General features: G+C 39.0%; 1 protein-coding gene across 5 annotated transcripts in view; it reads right to left on the reverse strand.

Moving 5' to 3' along the window:
* Positions 1-22,823, reverse strand: part of LOC128015437 (arf-GAP with GTPase, ANK repeat and PH domain-containing protein 1) — a 158,132-nt gene that overhangs the window by 36,670 nt on the left and 98,639 nt on the right. For all 5 annotated transcript variants that reach the window (XM_052599263.1, XM_052599264.1, XM_052599262.1 and 2 more), the window contains 5 exons: positions 20,265-20,392; positions 19,858-20,013; positions 18,978-19,070; positions 4,284-4,388; positions 821-986 (listed from right to left, as the gene is read on the reverse strand). In XM_052599263.1, the coding sequence (XP_052455223.1) occupies positions 821-986; positions 4,284-4,388; positions 18,978-19,070; positions 19,858-20,013; positions 20,265-20,392 (648 nt within the window). The remainder of the gene's footprint in view (positions 1-820; positions 987-4,283; positions 4,389-18,977; positions 19,071-19,857; positions 20,014-20,264; positions 20,393-22,823) is intronic.

Here is a 22,823-nt window from a genome sequence, read left to right on the forward strand (position 1 = left end):
TGTCACGACTCAATTTAATCTCCATTGTAGTGGGTAAATCAGACGGCAGCACCTTTGGGTAAATGGCAAAAGCTGTTCATACTTCGGGAGAGCCCTGATAAACTACATTTTTACATCAGTGGCCATCTGAGGGAAAATAAACACTATGTGTGTATGAGGGCAGAGAAGGGTCTACGCACACACACACACAGCGTAAGAAGAGCAGTGTGTGAAGATATGCTATAATGGATTCGGTGAATAATTGGCGCTCTCACAAAAAGAGATGTTAAGACCAAAGGAATAAGAGGTGTATGTGATCACGCCGCTGACCCAGCCCTGCAGTCAAATACACGACTCACAAAAGCCTCACTGACTTACCACTGTGAATTATCTCTCTTTTCTCCTCTACCGCTCCCTCCCTCCATCATTCTCTCTCTCCCTCTCATTAGAGCTCATTTCAGACTAGCCTGACTGGAGAACAAGCGCTGGTTGCATTAATATTCATGACAATAATTATTACATGTATTATGGGTCACTGAATATTCATGCTATTAGTTTGGTCCTCCTGGTGCTGTGTGTGTGTGTCTGTGTGTGCCCAAGAAGGGTCTTTAACACTCCTTGGGGGGCTTGAGGATTGTTGATGCAATGAGTTTTACACGAATAACTAAACAATAACTCTACTGATGAAGACCTCTTCTTAGGCCTATTATATTGACATCAGGATCATTTTATAATACGTTTGTTTTTTTGGAAAGAACATGTTAAAACGAAATATATATTATATAACGAAATAAATAAATAAAGGTTAAGATAAGATAAGACAAAAGCATGATCATGTTACCTGGTGTCTGTCCGAGCTGCATGCTACTCATGTCCTTGGTCAGCCCATTGGTTTTGGGACTGGGGGCCGCACACGTGGAGATGGCCCTGGGGGGCCTCTTCCCTGGAACCTTCACAGTAGTCCGAAGCAGGTCGATCTCCTTCCCATGAACATTCTGCATATAATCCTTTAGGAAGGAAAAACGACAAAAGGATTACTGCAACAGCATTAGACACTCTGGATGAAAAGTGTCTACTAGATTTATTTTGTCAGTACACAGTTAATTGTGTCCACCTCTCTGGAGGTGAAGAAATCAATATTAATGAATTGGATATTCACGGTGAAGTGCAGAAAATCAGCCTTTTAGAACACGTTAAATCTTCTTTCTGAGCTTCTTTTTCCTCTTCTGAGGACCACAGCATGCCATCGCAGCATGTGTTGGGATTCTGTCTGCGCTGTCGGGATTTGAGCGTGGCTTTGCTTGCATTGATGATGAAAGTTACTCAATGCTAATAGGGATACAATTACCAGCCGCAAGCTGTTGGCCCGCCACTCCTGAAGGGCTCTCCTGTGGCTTGTTAAACCGTGTGGAGAGCTCTTGGCTTTGAATTGCCCTTTTGTTGGCCTCTAGTGAGGTATGGACATGTTATGTTCTTGCTGTAAATTGCCTGGTGCAGCACACATACACAGAGATTCTCAGGTCTTTGTGTTATTTGATTGGCACTCGGCAGATGTATGGCAGTTCTGGGTGGTACGCTCTCCCTCTCAAAGCCTTGCCCCTGCTCATTAAGCCGAAAGACTCCACCGAGCTGTTCTATTGAAGAACATATGTTATTGCGTTTCAGGTTGGACATTCACTCCGGGCACTGGTCCATATGTAACTCTTGATTTAAAATAAAGGGCGAGCAAACCACTTGCCACTTGAGGGATTTAGTTAAGGGAGTTGAGTCCTCAAGTGTGAACAGTTCATGAAAAGATCATCATCTGGCCACTTCAGCGGCAGATGTGCATTTAAAAATTGATGTTCCACGTCGACGAATCTATCAAATCGCACTGTGCTAAATCATAATCACGTAATGTTTAACAAAAAAGTGCAAGTTTAATGAAACGCACAATAGTTATGTGCCTAAAAAAAAAAAAAAGATTACAAAGTTGATCCGTGGTTGTGAATGTGGATGAGTTATTTGGGATTTTTTCCTCACTAATTAGGTTGCATCTATTGCCATCCACTTAATCAGCTGAATTAATGTGATTTCTTTTTCACATAGTTGAGCAATTAAGAGCCCTGATTGAGTTTCATCCTATTAGCCTCCGCAAACACTCTAATTGATGGCTGAGTAGCAGACACCTGCTGATGAGAGGAACCTGTTCACAGCCAAGGGGAGGAGGGGGAACGTGCATCCTGACGCACACTTCCTTTAATTCACCTAGATGAACTGGCTGAACTAAAATCTGTCAATGTTTCAGGAGGGCATTTAACTCAGTGATAGGTCTGAAAGCGTTCAATCTAAATACAAGAAAGAAATTTGTATGTATATATTTGTATGTATATATATATATATATATATATATATATATATATATATATATATATATATATATATATATATATATATATATATTAGGGGTGTAACGATACGCGTATTCGTATTGAACCGTTCGGTACGACGCTTTCGGTTCGGTACGCGGTACGCATTATGTATACCGAACGGTTCGTTGGAGTAATTAATTATATTTGAAAAAAAAAAAAAAAAAGAGAGAGATAGAAATATAATGATATGCGTTCAACAAGGTAGCCCAATAACCCAAACAACGTAACAGGCAACGCCCCTGACACTCCCGAAGAAGAAAAAAACACCATCTTATATGTTTATGTTAGGCTACTCAGCAGGCGCTCGCTCACTCAGTACGCGCTGAAGGCTCGTTGCAAAATAGCCAATGCGTTTAACAGACTAGAAATGAGAAGATCCCCCAATAACCAACAGGTCTGGTGTTTGGGTGCACTTTGGATTCCCTTTAAGCTATAATGGTGATGGCAAGAGAGTGGTGGATAAAAAAACAACGCTATGTCGCATCTGCAACATGACAGGGTACACCAGCGGGAATACAAAAAAAAAAAAAACAAAAAAAACAAAAAAAAAAAAAACACCAGCGGGAATATCTGGGATATATGCGTCAGTACTATCTGGGAAAAGACGAAAAAAAGGAGAAACATGCACGCAGCAAACTATCCCTGCAGCATTTAGACACTATAGCTTACAGGGAATCCAACCCAAACACCAGACCTGTTGGTTATTTTAGGATCTTATATTTCTGGTCTGTTAAATGCATTAGACATTTTGCAATGAGCCTTCAGCGCGTGCTGAGTGAGCGAGCGCCTTAGGGGCCGTTCACATATCGCTCCTAAAAACGCGTGGAAAACGCTAAGCACGTCTTTCTCCTCCTTTCCAAAGCGCTCGGGCAGAAGCGCTCATGAGGCGTCTGTCTTTGCTAAGCAACAATGACGTGCTCTCTCCATGAGACGCGGAAATTTCAGCGAAGGATAAATGGATTTGCAGCTCTAAAAATCGCTTGCAGTAGCTCTGCTACTAAATTTATTTCAAAATTGCAATCCATATACAACTACGATCAGCTGTTCCTTCATCTTGGCTGAGCTCTCAACCTTGTTACGGGAAAGGATGAAGCTGATTGGTTGGTTCTTGTCACATGACCCGCGGTGCGCTTGCGGCATTCTGAAAAGTTGAGATGTTTTTACATTTTGCTGTATCTAAAACGTATCGAACCGAACCGAACCGTGACATCAGTGTATCGTATCGAACCGAACCGTGAATTTTGTGAACCGTTACACCCCTAATATATATATATATATGTGTGTGTGTGTATAAATTACAGATGTTTCCAACCATAAAAATAATATTATTAAAAGTTTCTGCATGGATATATTGAAGATTTGTTCTTTTAAATGATAAAACTGCCTTGTTCTTGTTCAGAGGGCAAGGTCTAACTATATGCTATCCATATCTTAATCCATCCATTCTACAAAGCATCTTTCATCTGCATTTGAGATACCAAATGCACTTTTGAGGTCTGATTTAAAAAAAAAAAAAAAAAAAAAAAGAAATCCAGAGAAGGAAAACAACCAATAAAAGATGGCCATTTCCACTGTTGTGTAGGCGAACGGGTTGTCTGAGTTGGTGATTATGACAAGACATTACAGCGTTATATTACAGCCGTGTGCAAACTGATGAGTCTGTAATTAAGGACAAGACAGTGTCATCAGACACCGTGCTTACTGAGGCGGACACAATAATCCGTTAAACACCAGTGAAAAGAACATAAAAAATAAAAAACTGGATGTAACAGCGACGGGTGAACAGAGAGTAATAACATTAACAGGGCAGGACCAATAAGATGAGGAGAAAAGCAAATACAATACACGTGTACTGGCAGAGTGTGTGTGTGTGTGTGTTGGTACAGTACTCACATGCAGACTAGGATGATACGTGAGGACTCCGTTGTCACAAAGTGTGACATATTTCTTCTTCCACTCTTTGTTCAGCGACTTGCCACTCCTTTTCAGCAACATGCCCTGTTACACAAAGACAGAAACACACCGTTTAATCATCATTACGGAATATTAACAGTATTCATTTATTATTATGAACAACACAGCATCATGGCCTAAAAAATAGTTTATAAATTGCTTTATAGTGTGAGAAAGGGCTAAAACTGTCTGTGGTTCATAAAGTATCTCCCAATTTCCACCCAAACACATTACTTCCTCTACTACACACATCAGTGGTGGCTGACTGCCCTTTTAAGGGTCCGGCCGCCCACACCTCATTTCAGCCAAATTCATTAGGCGAGAAGGGAATAAAACTGTCCGCTGATTAGCAATTACGCTGCTGTGCTGGCGTGTCACTTCGCTGGACTTGTTAAACATTAACGCGCAGACCGGACTGATAATAATAGATTTCTTGCTCTGGCTGCCACGGAGCGTTCAACACCCGAGCCGGCGGTATGTTCCAAAAGGAGTAATAGTCAAGTACATTAGAAAATTTAGCTTTCTGATTCTGAAAACTTGTCAATGTCAATCTTTTTTAAAAAAATTTTTAAATATATATATTTTGTACTTTTTTACATCAAGTAACAGAAACTGAAATTGTAACTTTTTTCTAGATGTAATGCAAATTTTAAACATAATAATAAATATACTTATAAATGCACACACAAATATATATAAAGTCAACGGCAGACTTTTCTCTCCTGACGCATGTAAAATAGAGGAAAAGAAAAAAGGAGGAAAACTTTGTCACAATTTTCATTACATTAAGACATTAAAATTTTAATATTTGTATATAATTTTAACAATATATTTAACATTAGATTATTATTATGAATTTATATTATCAAATTGTGAGATTAAAAGCAACAAATGCAAAGTTCTGAAAAAATGTTATTTTAAAAAAGACATTTTGTTCTGATGGCAACTTATTTATATGTGACAGTGAATCTGTCACTCAGAGTCAGTTTAAAACTTTCTAAATAGAAACATAAAATATATATATATATTAGGGGTGTAACGATACGCGTATTCGTATTGAACCGTTCGGTACGACGCTTTCGGTTCGGTACGCGGTACGCATTATGTATACCGAACGGTTCGTTGGAGTAATTAATTATATTTGAAAAAAAAAAAAGAGAGAGAGAGAGAAATATAATGATATGCGTTCAACAAGGTAGCCCAATAACCCAAACAACGTAACAGGCAACCCCCCTGACACTCCCGAAGAAGAAAAAAACACCATCTTATATGTTTATGTTAGGCTACTCAGCAGGCGCTCGCTCACTCAGTACGCGCTGAAGGCTCGTTGCAAAATAGCCAATGCGTTTAACAGACTAGAAATGAGAAGATCCTCCAATAACCAACAGGTCTGGTGTTTGGGTGCACTTTGGATTCCCTTTAAGCTATAATGGTGATGGCAAGAGAGTGGTGGATAAAAAAACAACGGTATGTCGCATCTGCAACATGACAGGGTACACCAGCGGGAATAAAAAAAAAAAAAAAAAAACACCAGCGGGAAAAGACGAAAAAAAGGAGAAACATGCACGCAGCAAACTATCCCTGCAGCATTTAGAAACTATAGCTTACAGGGAATCCAACCCAAACACCAGACCTGTTGGTTATTTTAGGATCTTATATTTCTGGTCTGTTAAAGGCATTCGACATTTTGCAACGAGCCTTCAGCGCGTGCTGAGTGAGCGAGCGCCTTAGGGGCCGTTCACATATCGTGCCTAAAAACGCATGGAAAATGCTAAGCGCGTCTTTCTCCTCCTTTCCAAAGCGCTTGGGCAGAAGCGCTCATGAGGCGTCTGTCTTTGCTAAGCAACAATGACGTGCTCTCTCCATGAGACGCGGAAATTTCAGCGAAGGATAAATGGATTTGCAGCTCTAAAAATCGCTTGCAGTAGCTCTGCTACTAAATTTATTTCAAAATTGCAATCCATATACAACTATGATCAGCTGATCCTTCATCTTGGCTGAGCTCTCAACGTTGTTACGGGAAGGGATGAAGCTGATTGGTTAGTTCTTGTCACATGACCCGCGGTGCGCTTGCGGCATTCTGAAAAGTTGAGATGTTTTTACATTTTGCTGTATCTAAAACGTATCGAACCGAACCGAACCGAACCGTGACATCAGTGTATCGTATCGAACCGAACCGTGAATTTTGTGAACCGTTACACCCCTAATATATATATATATATATATATTATTTTTGATCATGTGCTTTAATATGATTTTTACATTGTTTTATTCCCTATATATTGTGTAACTGTTCTGAGATCAGTCTTGCCTCTTGTGACACATACCTATTTGTTCTAAGATCAGCTGGGTTTTAGGTAATGAGGCCTGTAACTGTTCTGAGATCAGTCTGGCCCTGGGCGATGGAGATATACGTGTGGGTGGATGTTCCCTTAGGTCAGAATGCACGTCTGTACACTCTAGACCCAGTATTTAAGACAATTAACAACAGGCTCTCCTACTGAGTGGTAAACACAAGTTGACAAGCTTTTTAATTTCCTAACAAGGGTGCTGCCGCTAGCGGCCCATCTGTCACATAGGGTGAATATCCATTACTTCATTAACGAAGACTGAGATGTGTGTGTTTGTGTGTGAGGCTCCGGGAAAAAAAGAGCAAAAATGAAAGCGGAAGAGAGAGAGAGAGAAAGAAAGGAATGGACAGATTGAGAGAGAGAGAAAGAAGATGATCTTTTAATGACTGTGTATGTGTGGGGTCTCTCCAGGCAAGGTGTGTTGGGCAGGTAGCTGTCTCAACCTGCTTTGGATCTAGGTATATTAATTTTGCACATCCATCGGCAAGATGACAAGTGATCATTCAGCAGGAGAGGCTAATTGAACACCACGTCACTTCTCTGATGGGAGTAATCGTTCATTATTTAATGCCTGAGCCAGCGACACCCTGCTTGCCTCTATTTTACCCTCCCCTGGTTGACAACCTGCAAGGTCTTGTAATGTTGCAAACGGGCCAAAGAAAATAAATCTCAAGCAGACATTTCCTACTCTCTACAAACCAGGGGCCAGTTGCATAGACATAGCTGCTATATTAAGACTGTCTTAAGAACTAGTTTGACCAACTAGTAGATAACCATTCTCCCTTTTCATAACTGATTTTAAAAAGTTATGAACAGTCTTAAAGAAAAGAGAGATAGAGAGAGAGAGAGAGAGAGAGAGAGAGAGAGAGAGAGAGATGACTGGTTAACTTTTTAAGAGTAGTCTAAAGTATATCTAACTGCAGTAACTGTGGACAGGATAAACTCTGATGTTGGTTTGACAATGTCTTGTCTGAAAATTAAAAACAAGAAACATTTAAAGTTTTTCATAAAAAAAATTGCACCAAATATATGTCAGACTAATTCAGACTGCTAAGAAACCTCATTAAAACCATTAGACCTTTAAAAAACATTAGCAGTCCTTCACCATGTTTTAACATGTTTTATCTCATTGTTATCATGTTTTAACAATTTGCTAGCATTGTGTTATATGTAACTAAAACATGGCCTGTTTTGTTACATTTTAGCACATTGTTAGCATGTTTGTAGCATGTTTCTAAAAAGTGTATGTTACTAGCATGGTTTAGTACACTGATAGCATCTTTTAACACGTTGCTCATATTATTTAACATGTTGCTACCATGATTCTAACTTGTTTTACTAGCATGTTTGACCATGTTTTAACATGTTTGCTGTCATGATTTAACACATATGCTAATATGATGCTAACATGTTTAGATTTTTCATTTTCATTTTTAGATTTTGAGTTTTTATAATCAGATTTTCAAAAAAAGTATTGCTCCGATACTGGCATTTTCGGATCGATTATCGTTCAATCGAGACCAATCCAAATCCAATATTCTGCGTATACTATCCCGTGTTATTGTTAAATCCCACGAAAGACACAAAAACATTATAAAGCACCATAAAGTTTCCGTGCACTATATTTCAAGTGTTCTGAGACCATTCCGTAGTTTAATGAGAGGTTTAGATGAATATTTAAGTTGTTAAATTCAAGTTCACGTAAACTCTTCTCTCCGCTGCGGCTGTCTGACATCCTACATTCAGCATTCAAACTACATGCTGCGTTCGCCTACGACAGTCAAGACGATAAAACTCTCTCCAAGGGGATTCAGTGGTCCTATAATCATACTTGATCTGTAGATGAAGATCAGTAGTTTTGCATAAAAGGGCTTTATCTTGCTGGAGTTAAGTTCTGTTTCTAAAGCATATTGCTTTCTACCAGGTGTCTGTTGTAACACTGTGGATTGTTCTTCATGTATAGTAACTGAAATTTAAAACTGGTTGAAGATAAGACTCCGTAAACTACTGCACAGATATGACACACTGCACATCAAAACCCTTTGTGCTTTGAACTTTTCTATGCAGAGCACTGGGCGTTGTGACGCATCATTCTGTGCACAGGATCCGTATAAGCTCTTTGTGCTGCTTCGTATTGGAGAGCGTGTTATAATATACTTTCTGGACAATTAAATATTATTAATAGTCTATCTTGTTGTCTTATCTCTCGTATGTTGCTGCCTCATTACTGTACTATACATTAAAGTTTTTTTTTTATATAAATATATTACTTGTTTTTCATAAATGTATTTTACAACAATACAAAAAGCAATGTTTAACATTTTAACAGATTTAGCCCTACACTTTTCCACTTTTATTTTCCCCCACTAAATATTTTTTTGCTACTGAAAATATCCACTAAGCTAGTTTATAGTAGTATTTTTGTCAAATTATGATCATATATTTATTCGTTGTTTTTCTTTACAATGAAGTTGTCTATATGTGGCAGATTGTGTTTTACACTAGCGGTTCTCAGTTCCAGTTCTCACGCCCCCCGCTGTGCACATATTGTATGTCACTCTTATCGCTTTAGACATTTGTTCAATTCAAATGTAAGTGCCCTGCGAAGTGGACATCACAGGAGATTCCGTCATGATTCCAGTTCGAACGTGTATGTTCCATTCAAAGTGCACTGAAGTGTGCAAGATGTGAATTTAAATTGTATTTATTTACCGTGGTATATGATGTCATACTTGTCCGTGTGTGAAGACGTTGAAAAACACAACAAATCCATGAATAAATGTTCCGATGTGAAGTAAACTTCAACACATTTCCCCTGCTCAGGGAGTAGGGAGCAATGAACACTGTGTAGGGACCATGTGAGTCGGAAAACAGTTCACGCAAGGAGCCCACTTCTAATGAGCAATGAGACAAAAAATGTATATTTTCTTTTTTTTTTTTTTGTCCCGGAAGGAAAAGAGCTAGAACAGAGTACATTACAAATAAACTTCACTAGCAAAAAAAACCCTATAATCCAGGGATAGTCAATGTCAGTCCCGGAGTGCCGCTGTCATGCAGAGTTTAGCTCTAACCCTAATCAAACACTCCTGAACAAGCTGATCAAGGTCTTCAGGATTACTAAGGCTTCAAACAAATAAGGCTTTTTTTCCAGAGTTGGAGCTTGACTCTGCAGGACACTGGCACTCCAGGACCGACGTTGTCTACCCCTCCTTTGGTCTACCCCTCCTTTAGTCTGTGCACTCTTCCATTAAAAGATGTGCTGATGTGCTCTTATCAGTGCGTTATCTTCTTCTTTCAGCTCTTCTCATTTCTTCCATTCTTCTATAACAAAAGGATTGGTTAACTGGTAGATGAATGCAGACTGTGGCATGGGTGTGGACAGAGTCAGTATGTGGACAGGATCCATCTCCTATGAGTCTGCACCGGACAGCCGCTCAACAAAGGGTTGGGTGTTTGCCCACGCTGGCCTTATTGTTCTTGGGCACTCCAGAGAGAAGGGTGCTAAATTAAGTGTGTCATCCCAACACTGGCTCGCCTCCGGCCCTGTCACTGTGAGTGACTGTGTACGTGTACGAGAGAAGCGGGGTCACGTGAGTGACATAGCGTGAAAGCTGGAGGTCTTATATCGTTGTGGACATCTGATCTGGCTAGTGCAGGCAGTGAGGGAACACACCTCCCCAAGAGACATTTATTATTTAACGACAGGCAGCACTGGCAGACATTCTCTCATGCTGACAAACACCTGAATCAGGATAGAAATGAGAACACATCCTTAAAAACTAGGGCTGTGAATCTTTGGGAAGGCAGCGATTCGATTCGATTCATAGGTTTTCGATTCGATTTAAGAACGATTTTTGCCAATTTAGAACAATTCAATTCGATTCACAATTAAATTCGATTCGATTATAACGATTGATTCTGTATTCTTGTTTCCACTAAATTATTTAAATGCTTAGAGAAGGGGCAAATTACAGTAGCATTTATGGCTAGAGAAAAAAAAAGAAAATTTGCATTTGGGAATCATATTTTTCAAATACAGCCAGGGTAACCCTCATTTTACATACAGCACACAGTGAAAATGACATGAATATGACAGTGGGCGGATGCATAAAGCACAGCATAATTTGAAATCATGAGTTTAAAGCATTCAATTCACATGGACTGTCCAATCTGCAGAGAACACATGATCATGAAACACACTTCACAAGATTTCACAGCTGGATTCGACTGAGTTTGCAAGGTTTGTGAAATTAAATGTTCATTAGTCATTCAAAGATTTGTTTATTATATAAATTATTTATATAAATGTGTATTTGTTCAATGCTGACGGTGACGGCAAACGAGAACTTATTATAATGTTTGCCTTTCTATAACTAATAGGCCTAATATAAAATAAACTTGTTATAATTCTTTCTGTATACATTAATTCCTTTGTTTAACCATTCTATATGATTATTAGACAGACTTCTATCCGTATCTGACAGAACTGTTAACGACGACGGCGACAAACATAGAGAGAGTGTGAGCACTGTGCGTGCTCAGGCACTGCCGCTCTCAGCGCTGTCAAAATAAAAGTCTCGTCTCAAACACATCGGCCAAGCAGAAAAAATTATCTGCCGATGCCGATATTTGAAAAATGCCAAATATCGGCCTTGGCGATATATCGGTCAATCACTAACTACGAGTATTAATGTTTAGCCATGGTTCAACTTTGTTTTTGTTTTTTAATTCTCAAAGGGACAACAATATCTAAAACATTATAAGAATTATAAAAAATATTTTATGTCTATTCCATATATAGAGAAAATATTGCATGAAAAAACTATTGTAAATGCATTGTATCATGCAGATCATAATGCCTAGTTTCGATCGAGTTTTTGTCTGATAATGAAAACTGAAAATAAAGGACATTTTGGAAATTATCCACAAATCGATGTCTTCATAACTAAAGACCTGGCCATGTTAACTAATGCTCAGGAGACCAAGTTTGATGAAGAGACAGTAAAGACTGTAATGTGAAGTTCATCATGGCTCTCAGATTTAACAATAACACGTCAAGGTCATCAAGGAGCTTAATGAGTGGTTTAAACACTCCCCTGAAAGCTTAAACCAATCAAAGCCAAAGGATACTGGTAACAAGAGATTAGACAAATTTAAACAGAGGGCTCTAATTGATGTTTGTGTATTTGGTTAAATTATTTTCAAGCTAAAATTATATAAGGGGAAAAAAATCTAATTTGCGGGAGGTTAGTGTGCATGACAAAAATGCCATCTTGGCCAAAATGGCTCAGAGCAGCGATAACCTTTCCCTGGGAAATGATATTTTTCCAATCCCACAGAAGGCGGATCATGTCACACTCGTTAAAGGCTTGATAGCAGGTCTTTAATATTCACCGTCTTAATTAGGGCTGCAGTTAATTTCATTAAATTCTTTCGGTGCTAAATGAAGCAGATTATGAGACATCTTTTATTGCGAAGCGTGAAATTACAGCCTGCCCACTGCCAATGGCAGGGCCAAGCTAATGAATTACAGGGTAAATAACACCCGAATTAACCATCCAATTTAGCTCCTTACAAAGCACTCCTGCTCTGAAGGGGCAGAACTTCGTCAAACATGCACAGCTCAGTGCTCATCTACGCACCAGAACATGCAATTACATCCATGATACTAATTTCCCTTTATGATGAGGAGAGACGTTTGAGTGCCATTGTATTTCTTAAATGGAAATTTTAAGAGAGCAATGCACAGTAAAAAACGAATGTGTGAAAAGTTTCACTCTGCACTACCAAAAATGGAAAAAGATCTAAATGTTTAATCTTGAGCAATGACAACACATCAGCTAGGACGACAAGTGGATAGCTAATTAATCAGGCATAGGCAGAAAACAACTGTAATGGAAATCAAAGACAATAAAAGTAACTATAGGCAGCAAAATAAAACACTAAAAACTATGGTTGTTACTCAAAATTAGTTCTCCTTTTCGAACCAAACTATTTGCAACATGAAACAGCAACTAGCAATTCCTGAACAAATGACCATTATGTTCTTTCTAGAGAATCAAAAACTTTTAAATGAACTTTTAAATTAATCAAAAACATACTAAACGACCATTGGCAATAAAGAAATATTTATTATTATTTTATTTATTTTTACGACTGTACTTAAGTGTAGTACCACAAACCAGAATGTACAACACTGACATGAAGATGGCTCTTCTGCAAACATTAGTCTCACTGCACCCACTTCTAAAAATTAATTTGTCTCTAAGCTTGTGTTAAAATGCCTTTCCATACAGTTAACAAAGATGTGTGAGTGCGCAGTAATCGGCTAATTAAGAACGTGGAACAGATGTCGGCAGACTCCGGGCTGCACAGGGTCAGTAAACAAAGCTGGCAATCATTAGAGTAACATTAGTTTCTGAACAAAGCCATAAACAACTACCAAACTAAACAATCTTTTACAGACAATCCAAAAGCTTGCCAAGTTTCAACAGAGTTTCAGCATAATAATCACTGTTCAGTGTGATCTCTGACAAATGTAAATGAGCCATTAAAAACAATAACAGCCATTAAAATGACCACCAGTCAAAACAAAAAAAAAAATACAGTCATAATAAACTATAGATGTCAAAAACAACCGGGATCTCTGCGGTGATTGGACAAACAGTCATATTTAAAACAAGGAAGAATGTCAAAGGATGCTATGATTGGCAGACGTGAAAGTTGTCATGGCAAATTCATGTGACACATCTGACCTCCCTACACCCACTCTGAGGGCTCAGAGAGGGCGGTTTGAAGCCCTCCACAGGGAGACGGCAGTGAAAATGCTCCTCTTTAGCCATCTAATTGCTGGAGAGTGCGAGCCCACCCCAGCCTCATTACTGTCCACCGAGCCGTCTGCATGTTTTAATGAGGAGCATGTTCTAATGAAGACGTTTTTACAAAGGTTTTATTGTAGCTGAGAGCCATGTTGAGAGCGTAACCTTCAGCTCAGGAGTCAGGACAATAACCTTCATAATGAGATCACAGCGTATAGCAAATAAACTGTGACAAGGACTAGATAAAGAATAAACCTAGCATGCGAACATACACAAAAAAACAACTGATTTAGTTGATACCTATTTTATATCGTTGTTTTTGTGAATTTCTTGGATTAAGGGGAAGAATTAGGTGTCAAGGTAACACCCACAGAAATAGACCTAGTCTTTTTATTTGTTGTTTTTCACACATGAAAAATGGTTCTTTATTGGCATCTATGGTTCTATGAAGAACATTTCCAATACTACAGAGCCTCGTTCATGACATGAAAAAAAAAAATTGTGTGCACTATTTACTAACACGATTACTAATTCGTTCTCTCAGTTTGCCAATTCGTTCCCTCGATGTACTAAAACATGGACACAATTACTATTTTGCTCACTCAATTTTCTAATTCGCTCCCTCAATTTGCTAAATTGTACGCACAATTTACTAATTCGTGTGCACGATGTAGCATATCGTGGGAACAAATTAGTAAATCGTGCGCACAATTTATAAATTGAGGAAACAAAATAGTAAATTGTACACACGTTTTAGCTTTGTTTTAGGCTCCGTACACTACACAGAAGGCTCTTTATACTATGAGAAAAAGTTCAGATTATTTAAATGTTCTTCGCATTTAAGGCCCCGATATATCCCAGCACAATTTGAAAAACCAGGGCAATGGTATACTGTTAGCGACCAATCCTATACCACCAACACTGCTGGGAGCCACATTTAGATTATCATGTAAATATGTGCTGTTCACTTTATGAAAACCTGCAAAAACTTATGAGCCAGTTATGACTCTGTTATGAGCCAGAGAACATTTTCACATCAAAGAAGGTGGGGCCCCAGAGCAAACCTACCCGATATAGTAGTTTGTAAGTAGTAGCTTCATCCTAAACAAACTTTTCTGGAAAGTTCAATTTGGTATGCTGTTCCAAACTCCTGAAACCAACTCTGAACAAACTCTGTTTTGCATAAATTTGTTCTAAGTGATGACACACAAATTTGTTTAAGAACTGTACACTGAAAGGTTCTTTGGGGAACCCAAAATGATTCTTCTATGGCATCATTACAAAAACACCCTTTTGGTAACTTTATTTGTTAAGAGGGTTCAGTGGAACAGAAAAACATCAAGAGCAATCGATTTTGTTCAGGACTCATCCGTGTGTGAGTAACTCACTAACAATTATGGCCATACCTTCAAGGAACAGCTGAGTGATAAATCTAATACACTCAGACACCTGCCAAAAAGATTACAAGTTAACAATCCTCATCAGCAGCCAAACCAGCAATGACGTGCAGCTGAGAGCCAGTGCCCGAGAGTTCAGGCCAGCCATTAATGCCGTATCATGAGTGAGGGATTTCTGGTGAAATTGGTAAAATCAACTTTCCTGGACCTAAAGAGACCAGTGAAGAGGTGTTAATATGAGGCAGGTAGAACTGGAAGTGTACATGGCCACACGCTATAGGAGAGCAGGTCTAACACCCAGCAGCCTGCTGTGGCCAGTGAGAGGCAAGGAGGCAGATCGAAAGAGACGCGAGCACGTAAGAGGAAAGACCACAGGGAATTATCAAATCAATTAACATCTAATTCCTAAACGAAGCTCTGCCCTGTGCCTCTGACCGCAAACTGCTCGGCTGCGTTATCGTCTGTGAGGGGATGTGCCCAGGCCACTTTCATACTGTTGGTGAAACACTCATCGCCTGAACGTGGTGCCCAATTAGATGGGAAATGCCACATCAGCAGATAGAGTCACTGATCTGACGGAGAGATTCTGGTCAGTGGCTCCATGGCTCTTTGTCTCTCCATCTGTTTCTGAGAAGGATGGGGAGTTTCTGAGATTTCATGGATCAAATGGACATTATAAAAGTAAACTAAGTTTGATTAAAGGACCAATGGGCAGGCCCACACAGAATGGGCATCCAAAGAAGTCTGCAGAATCCAAACACGCATCTTTCACAAACTTCTACAACATCTAGAAATGCACAATTAATAAATCTAAAACTGAAATTTTTACATGGCTTGATTAGTTTTTTATATGTTAAGGTCTTGCTTCAATTTTGCACTTATTTTATTTGTAACAGTATAATTTCACTGTAAAATTTTTGAAAAAGTATGTACTGTATTTATTTTACATTTGTTACAACTTTTATAATTAAGATGAACTAAAATTTGAATAAATTTGAATTTGAATAGACAGAAATAATACTATTGTCTAACTACTACAAATATTATTTTAGGACAAATTATTAATAGATTTATCTAACAGAAATATAGTGTACATTTCATTTTCATACATATATACACACACACACACACATTTATTACATCTATTTTTTATCATTAGCATTTATATATATATATATATATATATATATATATATGTGTGTGTGTGTGTATATATATATATATATATATATATATATATATATATATATATATATATATATATATATATATATATATATATATATATATATATATATATATATATATATATATAGAAATAAAATATTCATCTTGATTGGGTTCCAAAAAAATATTCAATTGAAAGAAGGCTAAGACACGTTCCAAGATCAATATAAACTAAACTAAAAATAAATTTGAGTCCACATTAAAGTTCAGTTTTTTTTTACTTTGCCTGGATATCGAAACAGTAAACGGTCATCATATCACAGTTCAAATCCCAGTTGCAGATATGAAAAACATAACTGCAATATGACCCCCCCCCCAAAAAAAAAAAAGTCTTATTCAAATGTGTTACTTTACAAAGAAACTGCAAAAGAGTGTGTGGGCCAGCCAATGTACCTTCCTACCATCATGAATCTAAAGCACTAGCGAGGGAGCGAGAAGACAGCAGGAAGAACTGAAACACTGTGGACTGCAGAGACTGGTGTGCTTTGATTGCGCTGGCTGATTGATCTTCTCATGAGATGAGGGACACAGGCACTGACAGGGCTTCTGATCGGCACAAGAGTGTGTGCGTGTACAAGTAAGTGTGGGGCAGGTCCTGTCTGACACCAGGGAAATTAATACCTCATTTATGTACCCGCAGTGTCAAGAGGCTGAGAGATGTTTCAGAGACATGGCTCTGTGCCAGGCGACACACTCTCCATCCACTAATGTCTCACTATACTGAAGGCTCTCTAACATACCTATAAAAATAGCACACACAATGAGAACTCCCTATTATAATTAAGTTCATATTACAAATTCAAATCACAATCATGCCTCGTGTCTATCTGAATGAAGTCATAGAACACTGTTGTTCTCTCCTGAGAACACGCGTTATCGTCTTGATCGCTCTTGGCATCGAACATACAAATTAGCACAGCGCAAGCCCAGTCGGAAGAGAGTAGGATCATAGTTAAAACTGCATGCTGCTCTCTCCTCTGCACAGCTGTCTGCTACGGCTCAGCCTTCCCATCTGCCACTAGCGCAGTGCCCTGCTCTCAGCAACGCTGTAGCCGGGCCAGCCTCATTTCTTCTTCATTAACCGCCACTGACTTTAACAGGATTTATGCAAATAGAGCCGCAGGAGGTGAAAGATGACTGCTGGCAGCATTAGCTATTGCTTGTGCGCCTCGAAAAAGAAGTTCCTCCAAAATCCCTTTCAGACAATTCAATCAGCAGCCATCTTGGGAATGCTCCTGGGCAGCTATATTTTCCATGTGGGTAACAACAGGCATACACCTGCTTGAAAAAGCCAAAATCTCCAAAAGTGCTGTCAAGATTGTTTCTACCTTACAAGTCTTTTTTTCTCAAGTATAACAAAGTAGTAATTGTAGACTTAAGTTTACATGCATACAGAAAATGTTCCTTGCTAAATAAAAGTAGTGTGTAAAAAAAATTGACCAGTACATACATGTGAGTATAAATATCTTATGGCATGAGGGTCCTCAATATGATGTTACTTAATGTATATTTCATGCATGTCACAAATTTTGCAGACAAATGTTTTTTTTTTTTTTTTTACAGTTTTGTTAAAAGGTTTTTTTCTTAGAAATAATAAAATATTATGCCAAACTGCTTTTTTGTTTTCAAGAACTTCTAATTTTAATATTTTTTTCTTCATTATAATATCAGGACAGTAATATCATCCTGACTTTATAAAAAAAAAAAATAATTTGAATCATAGAAGAGCTGCATTTTTATTATATATTATTTTAAATTAAATTAATAGATGTGATAAAATTGTCATTTAATTGATTCATAGCTCATAGTGACATTTGTATGACCATAATACTAAGTAGGCAATTTAAGATTACGATGCCACATATATATCCCAACGAAGATGCAATGTATTCCCCAACATCTAATTTGCAAAAAAGAGGGTCAGTTGCACTTCCGTTTCATTGCCTGGGTGTCTTGTATACATTTTTTTTGACTCCTATGGAGCCTCTCAATGCGAACCCAGCAGGTCTTGAACATGGCCCGCACTTACAAAAGATGTGCAGCTTCGCTGTTGAACGCCAGCTGCGCTGTAACGGTGGACGACAGAAGCGCTGCTCCACTGTGGCACGCTAATAAACACAGATCTGACTTAAAGGCAGCTTTAATCAGAGATGCAATTTGTTCATTAGAAAATTACAAACAAGGCCACGGCGCTGACATGAGGGGGCACGATTAGTGCCGCTAATTACCTGATTCTTTCACTCCAGCTGAGATGCACAGAGAATGATCTCGCCCCCCACCCCCCCGCTAGCTAGCGCTCTCCTTTACTCTCTCACTACGCATTCTTGTTTGTGACAAATTAAGGCCAAGTCAAACAATCTCTCCCACAGTGAAATGGAGGGGGGTCTTCTTCACATCACATCTTCTCATTCCCCCTCTCCACACATACACCACTTATTCATGACCCAATCCAAACTTTTCGGGGAGGGTTGATCGGGAAATATGGGCCTGTATGCAGATTGGTAGACTGCACTTCATTAGTTTCCTCTTAGCTTTTTTCTATCCCTTCTTTTGACAGGGAATAAGAAGAAGGTGGGAGAGTGAGATGGGGTAGGGGTTTTGGCTGGGGGGGTACGTTGAGGAGATACAAATCCCTTCCCACTTCTTATCCTAATGATCTCATTTCAGCACACAGGAGAGCCTGGCTCTAATTGATGTCAAGTGCGTGCTTTCACTGTTAATCAAGGAGATGGCATCAAACGGGCTTTGAGCGGGTCTGAGTACTGATCTGAAGCCCTTCGTCCACAATACACCACTGCTGGACTCCAATTATACCAGTCCAGACGGCCGGCCAGACCCTACCTGTTTAATTGGGATAGCACGACCACTTCCAATGCTGTCTGCGCGGCCATCCACCCCTTTCTTCTCCCTGTCTGGTTCGCTTCCCTTCCGAGACTGTGGGGGAGAAGACATCATTTTAGTCAAAGGCAAGCTAGCTGCTAATTGAGCCTAACTTCAGACTAGATCCAGTTTGGAGTGCAGGGCACGCAACTTCAAAAGTCAAGGGGGTATAGGAGGGGTGATCTTGACCTTAATGTGACCCCCCACCCACAACTTCTTGAAAGCAAGACATGTGGTACATCTGCACTACTAAGGAGCATGCAAGACCAGAAGAACAACAGTCTATCTCTCTCTCTCTTATGTGTGTGTGTGTGTGTGTGTGTGTGTGCACGCGATATATCTCACACACACAATCATATGCAGTATACATACACACACACTCACACAAAGACTTTTGTGCAAGACTTTTTTTTAAGTTCTCATCAGAAAATGCTCACCAAGGCATTACCAATATATTTATATTACACTTTCATTCAAAAGTTTTAGAAAATACTTTAAAAACAGTAATACTGAAAAACATTATTAGAACCATTCTTTAAAACGTAATTGTAACATTACTCCTGGCTTAGTGTTGTGTATTTTCAGAAATCATTCTAATATTCTGATTTGTTTCTCAATTGAATGCATCCAGCAGAATAATAATAATAATTTAAAAAAAAAATCAGACCCCAAACTTATGAATGATAGTGTGTGTAAAAAAAAAAAGATAATTGAAATGATTGTTTTATTTAAATATTAATTCATTTTTTGGTGTTGTATTCATTTGGTATGATAAGTAAGAAACTCCTTTAAACTGACTGCTGCTTCTGTCTCAAGTGTAATTTTAACATTAAACACTGACCGTAAAGAGGTTGGAACGTCGTTTGGACTGTTTGCGGACGGGCGTAGGGGTGTTGGCAGTTTGGGGTACATCGATACGCAGTTCCTTCTGACTGGTACTGGGAGTGGAGGGTACGGAAGAGGAGTAATCGCTCAAACTGCCCCCACCATTACTGGTCTGTAATACACACGCAAAGCAAGAATCACATACAAAAGCAAGAAAATAATCTCACGTTACAAAGAAACGCCACAAGCCTCCTGTTTTTCTGAGCCTCTCTAAGCCTCTCTAAGCTTGGCTGCACAAACACAGGCTCAACTGTACACTGCTAATGAGAAATCAATTAGGAATGAGCCATGTGGAAGAGGATTTCCATCTGCGTTTGGAGCTAAATGATTTTTTTTTTCAGGTTTTAAGTGTTTCAGACTTACCTGGCTGATATGCACTGCAGACACAGGCGCTGCGCAGACGGAGGAGTGGCTTGGAGAATTGGGCAGTGACTTACAGGGTCCGATTGACAGCTGCGTTTTCTTCCGGGTCGCAACTATTTTCTGAGCCACTGAAATTACAAAGAAATGGAAAAAGTCAGGGGAAATGTATGTATTATAGAGAAAGACTGTTGCAGTAAACGCAACCCCGGTTCAGTTTGACAGGTAAGTAGTCCCTTCATTACCCCTCATGAGAGTGTATATGGAATCGCTAACCCAGACCGCCCCTAATTCGCCCATCACTCTCCTCCACAGAACGGCACCCGCACTGCTCTCAAAGCCTCCAAGGCCCATTATTTCAACATTTTCCCTCCCCTGTCCATTTCTCTTTTCCCTCGATGCCCTGCCTGCACCAGATAAAGTGCGTCGTCAGTCAATCGCTCGCCTCTGTCCGTATCGATCGGTTGACGGGCCTCGTGGCAACCTGCTCCCGGCCGCGGAGATATGTTCTACCACTTCGTCATCTCGTGGCTAACGACATTGATCTCATCATGTGAAGAGAAGCTCACGGAGAAGAGCTCATTCTTTAACTCATAAATCCCTTAAAGCAGACACACACAGGGGAGGAGAAGAGTAGAAAGTGGCTTTTTATTCCCTATCAGGACTTAACAGTAACTCTTAAGTTGTGAACTGTCAATGCGAAATTGAAATTCGCTGATTAAACACTCCTCTCAACATAACTGTGTTTAAATTTGTTTTCCCTCGAGTCTCAAACAACTGCCCTCTAGTGTTCAGAAACTTCCTCAAGCCTTTAAACTGAAGTGGCTCTCAGGAGTCAGGAGTGAGTTAACGGTCCAAGTGCCCAGAACTCAATTACTCCAGCTCCCAATAAATAGGGCCGCCTCTCATCCCGCTGTAAATGAAGTCATTGTTTTAATTGGAACTATTAAACGTCTTGAGTTTTAATGATGATTCCGTCATAAACATTTACCTTCAGGTGAGAGAGCACTGTACAAGGGCAAACGCCATGCTACTCTGCTAAAAACAAAAATCCCTCAATGCAATACTCCCATGCTCTCCGTGTCCCATCTGTCGCTCCAACGGAAACGCTGTGCAGCTGTGTTTATTTAGACTCGTCGCGACACGCTGCCACTCTAATCGGCTAATTATAATCATAAACGAGCAACTCCTCTCATTTAAAAGGAAACTGAGTAAAGAGAAGCAGCAAATAGCACTGACGAAAACTGTTAAGGGGCGATGACAAATACGTGTGCGCGATAGAGAAAAAGTTCTTAGAAATGCAATCTTTTTATTTAAATGATTTTAAATGGAAAAAAACGTTATATTATTTTCAGGGAAAGTTTAAATGTAATGAAACCAGTCGTGGTGTAATCTAAAAAATATTGAAAGCAATTTCCTTACACCTTGAATGGGTGAATAATAGTTTCCAAACCAATCACAGTTATGTTTTTAAAGTAAAAGCTTTTCTTGTACAAATATAATTCATTCTAAATTTAAAAAAATATTATAATTTGGGGGAGTTGTAAAAACATGAATGCTACAACAACCTAACTAAAAACTGGGGTAAATTCTTTTTTTTAATTTATTATTTGTCTTATTTTTTTAACACATTTGTGAGGGTCTGCAGGGGTTCTCTTCATTAAATCATTTCCTTTTTTGAGTGTGTTTTATTGTGTTTCTGCATGTTGGTTGCACCAGACTTTAGGTCACACTGAATGACTTTTTTTCTCTCTTTATTTTTCTTTTATTATTTTAATGAGGCTTTATTTTTTCATTATGATATTTTTTACTTTATTTCGCTCAAAAAATATGCTCAACATACAAATACTATTCAAGTCATTCTGTGCATGTTTCATTTATGGACAGATAATAATTTACATGAACAGAGCTGTACGAAAAATTGAGCGAGCATTGTCTCACTTACCCTTATGTTAATAGCAATGCAACTCGCAAACCCACAGTGGCCTTCATGAAAACACTTATCAGTGACTCTGTTATCACCCAGAATCTTTTAGAGAGCTTTATAATGAGCAATCGTAATAAGTCAAGCCATTTAAGTATTATTGGACAATAGCACTGCAAGAGCATGGAGGAGGTGAGAGATATACGTCCAGAGATCTCTCTCCAGACACACCTGCTGTATTTTACTTTAAGTGTTAAGAGCAGTTATGATAAGACTGGGTTAAATATTTAAACTGCACAGCTAATACAATTTAACTTTGACTATCAATCTTGACTCCCCTCTGAGAGGCAGACATTTATCCTGCCGGAAACATTTCCCGTTTGATCAGATTTATGGCACCGCAGTCAGGAGAAGCAGAAGCACAGCCAACACAGAGCAGGACCATTCACCCCACTGGAGCGACTCTTTTTGTACAGATTTAGAGAACCTTGGCTACTATTACAGCCACTAAGAATAATTCCAGCTCTATAATATTAGAGATGTTCCGATACCCTTTATCTCTTCCCGATACCGATTTCAATACCTGGGATTAGGGTATCGGCCGATACCGAGTACTGATCCGATACCTGGGTGTGTAC

Source organism: Carassius gibelio, chromosome A6 (genome assembly GCF_023724105.1).
Source record: "Carassius gibelio isolate Cgi1373 ecotype wild population from Czech Republic chromosome A6, carGib1.2-hapl.c, whole genome shotgun sequence".
NCBI lineage: Eukaryota > Metazoa > Chordata > Actinopteri > Cypriniformes > Cyprinidae > Carassius > Carassius gibelio.